We start from the raw sequence: 13,437 nt of genomic DNA, 5'->3' as shown, positions 1-13,437 counted from the left end.
TAATCTGTGTGGCTTTGATTTTATGTTTTGGATAATGGTATTTACTGTTTATTGTTATGTTTCACTTTGACTTAGAGAAATCAAACAAAAGAAATAGCATGAAATGTAATATAAAACTTATGCATCAAATGATTTATAAATTTTGAGGCAATGAACTGGAATATGGCATTTATTTTGAAAATACTTAGGTGGTTCTTAAATTATTCTCTGAAAAAGAACATAAATAAATGAAAATCAAAACTTGTGTGCTTTTTTTTCTACCAGAAAGAAGCATGAGCCTCATTTACTGAATAAACCGGTACGAAATCAAAAGTCGACATAATTTTTCTCTAAGAATTTTCGTTTATTATTTTGAAATAATTCATCTATTTTTGCTGTATGTTTTGTTAGATATCCATCCGAAAATCTAATTATAAAACCATTTAAAATAAATAATTCCAATAATATTTACTAAAATATAGCACAAAGAGGAATAAAAGAGCACTGTACCCTTAAACCAGTTGTTCTTAAAAAAGACCAGTTGTCTTTTTTAAGTGTACTTGGTACACTTAAAAATAATCAAGACAATAATTTTATATTTGTCTTATTAAAAACACAAAATTATTGAAAATTTCACTATTTTCGTTATTTTATTTAATGATTTGTAAATTAATTTCTGAATCAGTTAAATTAGCATTTTTCTCATTTGAATTTTTTTCCCTTTGAAATAGATGGAAAACTGATTTTTTTCTTATTAATCTCCAAAATAGAAACATTGTCGGTTAAAATAACATTTTATATTAATACCAATCTATAGTTGTTTAAAATAATATAATTTTCCTCCTTCTTTAACTGGCTCAAAACGATTTTTAGAAAATGGTGAAAATTGAAATCCGACCAAAATAAAAATGCGTTTTTCAAGAATTTCAACATTTGTTGGACAGAACAGCAATTAAAAACTCGTATCCCCCCCCCTTAGCTCGAAAAATCTCAAAATTCTTTCATGCCCTGTTTGACATTATTATTCCAAAACCAATAGCCCAAATGAAACTTTTAAATGCCCAAACATTATTTTTCGAATGCATATTTATAAAAGCATATAAACGCATTTATTATTAAACTGCTAATAAAAATGACAATAATTACATCACATCTCGTATAAATCAGATATACTAGTGTTATGAACAAATGAGCCTTAAGTTTGATTAAGAAAAAGTATTAAGTACAAATTAGTTTTGATGGGTTGTTTTGCATTGTTTATTAGTTTCTTCGCTCGAATAAACATTTGTTGAAGTTAATAAACTTCATTTTTATCAACAACAAACTATTGTAATCAGAAGTATTTGACATTACTAGCAAGTGCAAGACCTTCATCATGCCTACTTTCTTTCGTGTAAAAAAACTTATCTTAAATTGCAGCTGATGAAGCATGGCATGAAGGAAAAAACAAACATGCCCGGACATGCCGAGTAATGCAATTTTTGAGTTCCAGTGTTTGCGCATTTATTCTAAGATATTGCAGATATTTTTTATGTAAAGAATGACATGATTCTGTTTTCAAATCTCAATACGAGCAAATTTATATTAAAACTATTTAACTTCAGAACGTTTTGCGATTTGCATGTTTACAAGATCATAAACAATATTATTTCGCTTTTTTTTAAGTCTTCGTGTGGAACTGAAATTTTTTCGAAAAAAATCCATTATTTAAATTGTTTATATAAAGAAAAGCGTTGGTCATTTAAATAAAATTCATTATTTAAATGAAAACCTTTTTGGAAATAGAACTGTTTATAATAACAGTTATCCATTGTTTAAATTATTTAAATAAGGAAAAGCGTTAATTATTGAAATTAATACATTATTTAAAAGAAAACCTGCTTGAAAACCTTTTTGGAAATTTAACTGTTTATAGTAACAGTTATAGTGGTTGTCTACTTTTCTATAATGTTTAGTGTTCATACCAATTTCTAATGAGTCTTGAAACTATACTTATCAAAATCTTGCTTTATTTAACTGTTGTAAGCAATTTTATATAGTTTGTAGTATAATATTCTTCGAAAAAAATCAATTGTTTGAATGAAAAGCGTTAGTTATTTCAATTAAATCCATTATTTTAATGAAAGGAAGTTTGAAAACAATTTTTCAAATGGAACTGTTTATAGTAAAAGTTATAGTGATGGTTTACTTTTCTATAGTGTTTAGTGTTCCTACCAACTCTAATGAGACCTGAAACTATGTTATGTATGAAGTTATTGTTATTATTTAACTGCTGAAATATTGTAAACGACTTTATATAGTTTGTAATATCAATGAGAACGCTCCTAAAATATAGTATTATTTAAATAATATGAAATATTTTCAATTTTGAAAACTATTTCATAAATATTCTTTTCTGCTTTGAGAAATATAAAGTCTCAAACATGAATTTCAAACATTTTTCATCTTCTTTTCAAACTTTCAACGGGAATATCAACAAAAAAAAAAAAAATAATTCTCAATACTCCCGATGAATGATGATATGCGTGAAGCTTCGACACAAAATGGGAGAAAAAAGGTTTTAACTTTTGTGATATAGAGTTCGAAAATAAGTTTTGGAATACACAAATAAACAGTCAATTGAATTTCAGCGACACTGAAAAAAACCTGTTCTACCAATGATTTTTTTTATATGAATTCTATTTATCAACGAAATGTAATAAGATTCTTACACGACTTCCAAGAAATGAATTAAATTGAATACGAATCAAATCTTACATGTTGAAAAAGATTAGTTTTTGGTTTTTATTTATGCATTTTATCTGCGAATCAACTTATAGCCTAAATCTATTTTAAACTAGAGAATATTTTTTATGAATACCGCATGAAATGGGAAGAAAATACCAATTCATGTCAAACGCAGAAGCCCTGTTTGAAAAATAGATTCAGATGCAGAAGATATAGCCACATGAAAATTTACTGTCGCCAGTTAAAGAAAAAAAAATATTGTAAATAAAGAACGAAAACGGCAATTTACATAAATTGCAAATACGCATGAAGGTTTTCATAAAAAAAATTTCCTAAATTGGTTGGTGAAAAAGCTTCATGACGCTGTTGTTTTTTGTGTTAGAGTGCAGAAAAATTTTGCATTCTTTGAGAAATATATCAACATTTGATTTCAAATTATGCAGGGTACTGGAGGATAATTTTTTTAGTTGCGTTAGATTTTTTTAACAGATTTCGTATCGCAGATTATAGATAGTTTCATACCACAGATTTCAAATCTGCAATTAATTTCACTCCTCAAGGTACAGATTTTTTTAAAGATATTTTTAGTCTATTTTTTATTAAAATGTGCAAGTTTTAAAACGTTAAATATAACAGGAGATCGCATAAATGTGCGACAAAACCTCTTGTAGAATTAAGGCACGTCATCAGGATTAAAATTGTATATAAACTCATGCGCGGAAATGTCGTCATACGCTGCTAAACGCGCTTTCCTTTTATGAATTGTTTCTTCTTGTGCTTTGGAACAGGTCATCAAAGGGAAGCGCCCCTAGCCAAGCACGACGGCATTTCCGGGGCGCAGGTTTCTATGCAATTTTAATCTTGATGATGTGCCCTAATTCTTCTGGAAGGAACATTTATGCGACTAATTGTTACATATAACATTCTTAAACTTTTTTTTCGACAAAAAATAGTCTAAAAATGACTTTTAAAAAAATATGTAGCTTTAAGAGCAAAACTTGTCTCAGATTTGAAATCTCCCGTACTCGAATTAAGTAATTTCAAGCATTGGCAGAATTGCAACAAAAAATGTGTTCCGCAGTCGTAAATTCTAAAACATTATTCTAGAATAATTTGTTACCTAAAAACCTCACATTTTGAATCTTAATTTATTTTAAAACTTAGGGACATTGTAATAAAAATAACGATTGAATAAGAAAATGGTTTTTATTATAATAGTTTTATGGTTTTTTTGTGACGAACTAACTTATATTAAAACACCCACAAGTTGTTCTACAATTGCTTCAAATTTACAAGGAGGCATTTCATAGTGTTCTTGTGTGTTACATGCAATTCTGTAGTAATAGAATGTGAATAACATGAAGAAAAAAATTATGACATGAATGAATAACATGAATAAAACTTTAATTAAAATATTTTTGTGGTTACAAATTGTTCTACAGAAATAGAAAGTAGATAAAAATTAATTTTTATTATAAAATTTTTAGGGTTAATTGCTTTACTTCAATAATAAATTGAAAAAAAAATGCAAATGAAACATGTCTCCAAATCAATATAAGGTGTACGTTGCGCTATGTATAAATTAAACAACTAGATGGTGTTAAAAATGCACAAATTATGATCAAAAAGGAACACACTATAGTTTCGATTCTATGAAAAAGAACCTTCTCTAGTGTCAGAACTTGTGCGAAAATGAAATTACACAGCTGTTGCGATACTAAAGTAAGAATCTGCAGTGCTAACCCTAAAAATCTACAAAACATACATAACATAGTTTGTTAGTTGTTTAAATTTTTTTAGACTTTTATAAAGTATGTTACAGGCAAAGTGAGAATTCTGGCATTGTCTTCGAAACTGAAAATCGACTGCAATCGACTTCAACCCAGTTTTTATTTATTTATTTATTTTACTTTAAGGAAAAATTGGAAAAGATAATGTGTTTTTTCTTTTTCTGTGATTTACAACTGTCAAAACATAGATCAAACTATGCATAAAAAGCATTTGTTATTCTATATTACCTAAATAAGGCATATAATAATTCACATAATTTATACTTCCTGGTGTTGTATACAATGCCGACAATTCTTAGTTTACCAGTAATATATGCATAAAAAAGGACAAAGATTGAAATTGTATCTTAAGCTCAGTACACAATCGAAATAAAATTGGTAATCATAGAAATTATTTTCGTAGAAATTATTATTTATCGTAGAATTGGTATATTATTGAAAAAATGAGTTTTTAAAATGTTTGTTGATTATAAATCAATTTTTACTGATTCAAATAAATCAATCACATAAAATTTCATTAATTAATGCTATTTAGAAATAAAAATAAAATATTTTTAAACACAAGAATTTTACATATCTAACACAATATTATTTTACTGTCATGAAAGGAATAGCAATCTTTACATTGTATTATCTGAAAAAAGAAATAATTTTAAAAATTTCTGATTAATGTAATTCAGTATTAAATAAAAATCTATTTTCACAGTATTAATAAAAATCTCAAACTGTTTCTCAATTTTTCTTATTGAGTTCATAGAGAAAATGAATGTAATGAATTCTAAGAACATTTGACATAATAGAACATTTAATAACAATTTCCACGTAAAGACTATACTGTAAAAAATTTCGGATCAAATTACAGAACAAAGTGCCGCCACTTTCGGTGCATCATCCGTAAAATCCATTTTACAATAAAATCAATTTTTACCATAAAATCCATTTTACCGTAAAATCTATTTCACCGCAAAATATATTGTAATTTTTACAATAATACTTATTTAATTCGATTGATATAGTCATTTTACGACAATTATTATTGTAAAAACAACAGCATATCGGATTTTTTGCTTCGTAACATATTCAAGAAAAAATTAATTTTACGGTAAATAATACCAGTGCTTTTTAGTGTGATTTTTTACAGTGAATAGCATTTTAAATACACATAAAATAAAAAAGCATATTATCCATCAAACGTTTTATAGATTTCACAAGTGTATATACATTTTTTTCTACAAGAATTTGTGATTCTACAGCAATAAAGAATATTGATGCTAGCATGTGAGCAGATAGCATCTGAATACTAAATATAAATATTTTGACGTGTCTTACAAAATAAATGAAAGGCAAAGTTCATTGTTTTATGTTTATCATTCGTTCAGTTCTTAAATAATATTTAAAGGCACATAAAAATGTCTTTATCACACACATTTTAATTACAACTTTATTTGTTGCTCTTGTTCCTCCAGTAGAATCTGAAAAGAGATAAAAATATGGAATAAAAAATTATTCTTGACACAGTAAGGAATGAAATTTTTCAATTAAATTTGCATTCAAGACTGAGCAAAAAAGTCTTGTCGTAACTACTTTAATATGATTAAGTTTACCGTGTTTCTGGTTCTATGAGAACACCAAAGAGTTCGGAATTTTTACTGAAGCCTCTTGGGATTGATTTTGGTAAAACCAACGATAAAATATGGTTTTATAATCTGTGATTATATTTGGTAATTTTAGCATAATACCTTAGCGCATGGCATAAAAACCGTTAATGCGGTAAAATTTACTTTTCTGTTTTGTATTTTTTTTCTAAATGTGAGGTAATAAGATCGACAATTTTGTTGAACAGAATTTCTGGACAACCGATACCGTATGAACAGAAAAATTATCAAATGAATGGCATTCAATGCCATACATTTTGGTTTTATTAGTCAGAACTACGATTTTTATTTTACCAGAAATATCATTACCATAGGGTAATTTCACCAAAATTTTTTTCTCCGTAAATACAATAATATTATAACCTTTTAAAGGGGAATTTTTTACTTAAATGTGGAATCATTTTACAGGTCAAAATAATTTTATTTTACTCAAGCCTATTTTCCTTAAAGTATTAAATTCACGCTTTTAAAAATAAAATTTTCTAATCAAGTCTGTTTTCACTAAATTTATAAAAATAATGAATTTTTACCTATTATACATTTTAATAATGTATTTAAAATAGAAAAAACACAAGGAAATAACTTCAAATACAATTTCATTTTAACTAAAAAAATTACTAATAATTTTGTTTAGAATATATGCTAATTTAAATACATATTTAAAAACTTATAAATGACGAGATAGCTCTTCTACTACTAATGTAATTAATGAGATTATGTAAAAATGAGAAACAATTTTTTATTTAGATTTAAAGCACCTATTAGTTCGAATATGGATGACTGGGACAATACACAACGGACCAACTACTTTTAAAATAAAATTATTTCAAAAATTAATATCCCACACTATCTGTTCTTATTCGTTGAACTTTTCTTCGAATTATTTATGAAATTACAATTGTCTATTTAAAGAATACAATTGTTATATATCGTTTTTAATATTATTAGGCCTGTGACAATTCACAATAGACCAACTACTCTTAAAATAAAATTATTTCAAAAATCTATATCCCACTTTATCTATGCTTATTCGTTGAAGTTTCCTTCGAATTATTTATGAAATTACAATTGTCTATTTAAAGAATACAATTGCATACCGCTTTTAATATTATTAATCATGTAACAATGCACAATGGACCAACTACTTTTAAAGTCAAATTATTTCAAAAATTAATATCCCACACTATCTATTCCTATTCGTTGAACTTTTCTTCGAATTATTTATGAAATTACAATTGTCTATTTAAAGAATACAATTGTTATATATCGTTTTTAATATTATTAGGCCTGCGACAATTCATAATAGACCAACTACTTTTGAAATCAAATTATTTCAAAAATTAATATCCCACTTTATCTATGCTTATTCGCTGAACTTTCCTTCAAATTGTTTATGAAATTACAATTGTCTATTAAAAAATACAATAGTTCGAAACCATTTTTAATATTATTAATCCTGCAACAATTCTCAATTGACCAACTACTTTCAAAGTAAAATAATTCTAAAAATTAATATCCCACTTTATCTATGCTATATTCGTAAAACTTTTCTTCGAATTATTTATGAAATTACAATTGTCTATTTAAAGAATACAATTGCATACCGCTTTTAATATTATTAATCATGTAACAATGCACAATGGACCAACTACTTTTAAAGTCAAATTATTTCAAAAATTAATATCCCACACTATCTATTCCTATTCGTTGAATTTTTCTTCGAATTATTTATGAAATTACAATTGTCCATTTAAAGAAAACAATTGTTATATATCGTTTTTAATATTATTAGGCCTGTGACAATTCACAATAGATCAACTACTCTTAAAATAAAATTATTTCAAAAATCTATATCCCACTTTATCTATGCTTATTCGTTGAAGTTTCCTTCAAATTATTTATGAAATTACAATTGTCTATTTAAAGAATACAATTGTTATATATCGTTTTTAATATTATTAGGCCTGTGACAATTCACAATAGATCAACTACTCTTAAAATAAAATTATTTCAAAAATCTATATCCCACTTTATCTATGCTTATTCGTTGAAGTTTCCTTCAAATTATTTATGAAATTACAATTGTCTATTTAAAGAATACAATTGTTATATATCGTTTTTAATATTATTAGGCCTGTGACAATTCACAATAGACCAACTACTCTTAAAATAAAATTATTTCAAAAATCTATATCCCACTTTATCTATGCTTATTCGTTGAAGTTTCCTTCAAATTATTTATGAAATTACAATTGTCTATTTAAAGAATACAATTGTTACATACCATTTTTAATATTATTCAGCTGGCCTGGTTTTCTTTCTCTTCTTCATTATGATCAACTTTTTCACCATTTTTGGTATACATCTTTTGGGCTTGGCGAGCTATTCTGCTCTTCTCTTCCAATATCTGAACGAAATAATAAATACCATATCGTATTAAAAGTATTTATAGTAATTAAAGGTATTTAAAGTAATATATAATATTGTAAAATATGGTTTTATAATATGTGATAAAATTTGGTAATTTTATCATGATACCTTAGAGTCTAGCATTGAAATAAATTTTTGCGGTTGAATTTGCTTTCTGTTTTATATTTCTTTCTATATGCCAGGTAATAAAAGCCAACATTTTAGATATCTGAATTCCCGGTAAACTGTAACCATACGAAAAGAAAAATTACCAAATGTATGGTTTAAATACCATATATTTTGCTTTTTTTAATCCAGAATTATGGTTTTTTTTTACCAAAAATGTCACTACCTTAAAGTACGGTAGTTTTAACAGGATAGAATTTTTTCTACGTGTGTTTGCTTAGATTTAGATAAAAATTTTGATTTTCCTTTTCTTGATGTTTTTCGTTCTAAGCAAACTTTGGGTGGGCGATCACATCTATAGCACTATATTATTGTTTAAACTGATATTGTTATTGTTTTTGTCAGCCATTAAGGTAGAGGGGGTTGCGATTGTTCTTGTTTTCCAGTGGCGCTATCTATGTTAGAGAATTCGACTTCTGCCCCACCCATACGTCACACCCGTTAATAGGGTGGACCCATTCATATATCCATTCATTAGTCCACAGATCGTAATTTTGACCAGAACCAGAAAACGATCAATCTCCAATTCAGTACCCCAGATGTATGATTTGTTATGGAAGCATGGAGGACTTTGTGACCCAAGAGATTTAGCGTGCACCACTCACCATTTACTACAGGGGAAGTCTTTGGCCGGCTGGATTCGAACTCCCGTTCTCACAAACGTGAGTCCAGTGCCCTGCCAGCCAGGCTATCCCGGCCAATTAAACTGAGGACAACTGGATATGAATAATATTGAAAATTTTTAAAACGCAAATTAAGCAAAAATAAAGATGCTTATAAAAATTTAAAAATGAACAACTCTATATTTCTTAAATATCTTTTAAGAAAATGCTGATTTAAGAATTGTAGAAAAAAATATATCACAATATAAAATGGTCTAGCAATTCGCAAGCTTCGAAGCATACTGCCGAGTGAGGAAAAGGCCCAGCATCAGTTTATTTTGGAAAATAAAATAAAGAAGATTTAAATCATACATAAAATTTCTCTTCTACGTCTACCCCCATTCTACGGTTGATTTCAACCGGGAGGAAAGAGACCTCTTAATACATATACTGACAACTGTACAGACTTTTCGGCTAAATAACTCCAGTCTACGGAACTCAAAACATCAAAAATATTAAATAGACCAATTCTTTGTCTCGCTACCGCGTGGCCTCAGAATTAAGCTATTATAACCAACGCAAATTATTGAATAATAACATTTATTATAGGTCATCCAAAAATACAACTCTATGAAGCTTTCAGCTTATAATTTTTTTCTAAGCTCTTGTTGCAATGTCTGAGTTGTATAATATATAAATGTTTTAGTCTTCAATTATTTTTTTCGAGAAAAGTAAATTACCATTTCCTTTTATCCTCCATTTTAGATGTATAAAACGATCCCTTTGAAATATATTGATAGAGCTTATACTGTATCTTAGCAACATGAATAATAACAAACATGCATGTAAATACTCTCTCTCTCTCTGTTAAAAGGAATCAATAGCTGATATGAATATTGTATATTTTAACCTTGAAGTGTGATAATACAAAATCTTGATTATATATAATGTGTGTCTATATATTTTGATATTTTTGAAACAGCTAATTCAAAGCTATTTTTATATAACAGTCTAAGCTCTACGTTCCAAGTTCTGTAGTCATTCAAAAAATTGTTAAGCTTTCGTTCCTTTTATGTGTATTACATTAAAAGCAATAAAATAATATATTTCAGAGAAGTTAAATTTTCACAGATAAAAAACATATTAATACACATTTTAGAAATACTTTCTAGCAATAATGCATCGTTTTCTCTAACAGTAAAAAGCAAGAAAACTCTAACTTAAACTCGAACAAACTTTTTATAAGAAATATATTAAAACAATTACAATAAAGTAATTTCTGTCACGAAGAAATATATAAAAATAAATGTCTCATTTTATTTAAAAAAATATTTTTAGCTCAGAAAGTAAAATGGATCATGGGATTTTGTGCAAGCGGTTCTACGTAAGGCTACAATTCTATATAATTTAATGTTTCAATGTTATATATTCCATATATTTCTTTAATTTCAATTTTTGCTATCAAACTTAGACAAAACAACATAATGATTATTTCATTGTAGAGACATTAAAGACGCAACACTTAGATGTAATAACACCACACTTTTCAAAATTTCTCTTGCTTTAATTATGTCAGAGCCCCTACCAACTTTAATGGGAAGCGTTTAATTTATGCTGTAAATTTGAGTGAACACTCTAAAATTAATTAAATCTGTCTCTTTGCATGTCTTTTGTTTATTTCTTTTTAAATTTAATGTAATATAAATAAATATTTCATTCATCATAGAAATAACTTTAAGAACAACAAAAAAAAAAATTTAAATCAAATCGTAATTTACTTTGAGTATTAAAAAATGTATCTTTTCTTCATTAACACTCAACATCCTTTAAGAAAAAACATTCACTCATTTTTTTAGAATCAAAATAAAACGAATAAATTTATGAATAAAATCTAAAATCTAAATCTCAATCTAAATTAATAAAAATAATTTCAAGTAAGAATAATAAAAGCAAACGATATACTTATTGTCCAACGAGTAGTTAAGTTTGCTACCGTTATAGAACTCCGTATGTTACAGGGCAAAAAGCGTTTCTATCTCGCGCTTTAAAACAAATTATGTTGCTTTTTGGCATTCTTTACCGTTAGAATGTAAATTTTTTAATACTTCTCTGTGAATATTATCAAGACACCTTCTATTTTTTTTATCGTTGAACAGTTTTAGATTAAAAATTTCGATAGCCAGTTTTAATTTATTTAATTGAAATGCTAATATAGTATGTTCAATAAGCTAACACCATAAAATAATGCGAATACTTTTGCTCAATTAAGCAGCGAACTATTCTAAATAACTATTGATCTAATGATCTGATTTTCACGTATTAGGACTCAATCTAAATGGTTCCACGGGTGACTTTCAAACTTCAAATCATATCATATATTCAGAGGTCATATATTATAATAGGTCATATATTCAGAGAAAATACTTTTTGCGTATCTGATTTTGTGACTTTCAAACTTCAAATATGCTAATTATTGAATGCAGACGATATTTCAAGTTACGAAATATCGAAATACAAACCCGTACTGTCTCTGAATAAACATACCTTTTTTCAACCCTCCAAAATACAGTGGATGGCTTTAATCGGGGAAATATGGTCCCAATAGTTTGCTCAGGAGAGCGGTCGAAAGTCTGGACCCCTTAATGCTAATTTTACTTGTTGCGTATTTCGCCATATCTCATCATATACTAGGTCATATATTCAGAGAAAATACTTTTTGTGTATCTGATTTTGTGATTTAAAACATCGTCTTCACTAATTATTAACAAATTTGAGGATCATCCTGTCGAACCATTAGGATTGAGACCTAGTACATGAAAATCCGATTATTTGATTAAAAGTTATTCAGAGTGTTTCGCTTTCTTCTTTTTCTGTGCGCTGTACATTAACATCACAAACAGCCATCCTTCAATTCTAATATCAGAAAATTTCATTGAATTCTATACTATTGATGATATTTAATACGCTGTGAACCTAATAAGACATTAACGAAACCACAAATGCTCATTTTAATACGAGGACCGTTATTTCTTTTTCCAACATAACGATCACTGTGTTAAATCCGAAATAAATTCATTGTTTTTCGAAAAATTATTTTTGAGCATTTCACACATTGTAAAGTCACAAGAATACTTTTTCCTCATATGACACAGATTTTTTTATAAACATTGGAGTTAGAACGCTAAAGTTCTTGATAAATTTCTTAGTCTAAAAATAAAACGATTAGCTTTATTAAAAAAAAAAGGAAAAACAGTGGATAAGGATCAGTCAAAACCTACCGATATCCTCCTCTCTTCAGCCTTCTGTTGTTTTTCTTTTATTTCTTCAACTGTTAAGTTGTTTTGGTTTTGTTCTTCTAAGCGCTGCAAGAGAAATATCAAAATTCGTATATCATAAATTGTGTCAAAACAAGTATATGAAAAAAGCCTCCTCTTGAATTTCTATCATAAAAATTATAAATGCATCAAAGTTTTATTATCTTTATATACTACATTGACAATCTTTTACTATTACAAAACTCTCACATGAAATAATACCAGTCATAACTGTTAAAATTATTAATTTAGTTGTATCATTATATTGGAGAAAAATTCTGCAAGAACGATATCAAGTTAAACTACATAAGAAGGCATCATATTGTACCGTGGATTTGAACTATAGCAGTGCTAGTCTTAAAGTGCAACTTGAATGCAAAAACGATTCAATGTAATGCATTTTCAAAACTTCAAATTTGCATGATAATATTGATCAAAGTATCGGTATCATGATTTAAAGTACCCATATTATAGTAACTAATTTAACTAACTAATGATGATTTAATGATTTAACTAATGATGTGGAAGAATATTTATGAACTAGTATTTGCAATGAGACGGATACTAGGATGAAAACTACAGATTTTATAGTTCAAACTTGACCCTGATAGTGTAATGCTCTTTGTTAACTCATGAAACAAAATATCGTAAATTATAATCTTGAAGTTTTAATTAGGATATTAATTACAATGCTATTAATTTATTTTCTGATGTTTTTACCTCAAACTAAAATGTAAGTTATCACTTATAGTTTTTATGAAAAAATACTGTCGTA

At 27.2% G+C, this 13,437-nt stretch overlaps 1 protein-coding gene across 2 annotated transcripts in view; it reads right to left on the bottom strand.

Annotated features, from left to right (window-relative positions):
• Positions 1–4,592: 4,592 nt before the first annotated feature.
• Positions 4,593–13,437, bottom strand: part of LOC107446920 (uncharacterized) — a 51,045-nt gene continuing 42,200 nt past the window's right edge. The window contains exons 4-6 of one of the 2 annotated variants that reach the window (XM_016061698.4): positions 12,627–12,710; positions 8,436–8,558; positions 4,593–5,968 (exon numbers count right to left, since the gene is read on the bottom strand). In XM_016061698.4, coding sequence (XP_015917184.1) covers positions 8,451–8,558; positions 12,627–12,710 — 192 coding nt within the window. In that variant the 3' untranslated portion in view covers positions 4,593–5,968; positions 8,436–8,450. The remainder of the gene's footprint in view (positions 5,969–8,435; positions 8,559–12,626; positions 12,711–13,437) is intronic. The other variant, XM_016061699.4, reaches the window with a different exon arrangement.

The sequence above is a fragment of the Parasteatoda tepidariorum genome, chromosome 8, assembly GCF_982258835.1.
Source record: "Parasteatoda tepidariorum strain Cologne lab strain chromosome 8, Ptep-v5.0, whole genome shotgun sequence".
In the NCBI taxonomy this organism is placed as follows: domain Eukaryota; kingdom Metazoa; phylum Arthropoda; class Arachnida; order Araneae; family Theridiidae; genus Parasteatoda; species Parasteatoda tepidariorum.
The sequence above is the reverse complement of the archived record's forward strand: the minus strand, read 5'-3'. Positions and strand labels throughout refer to the sequence as shown.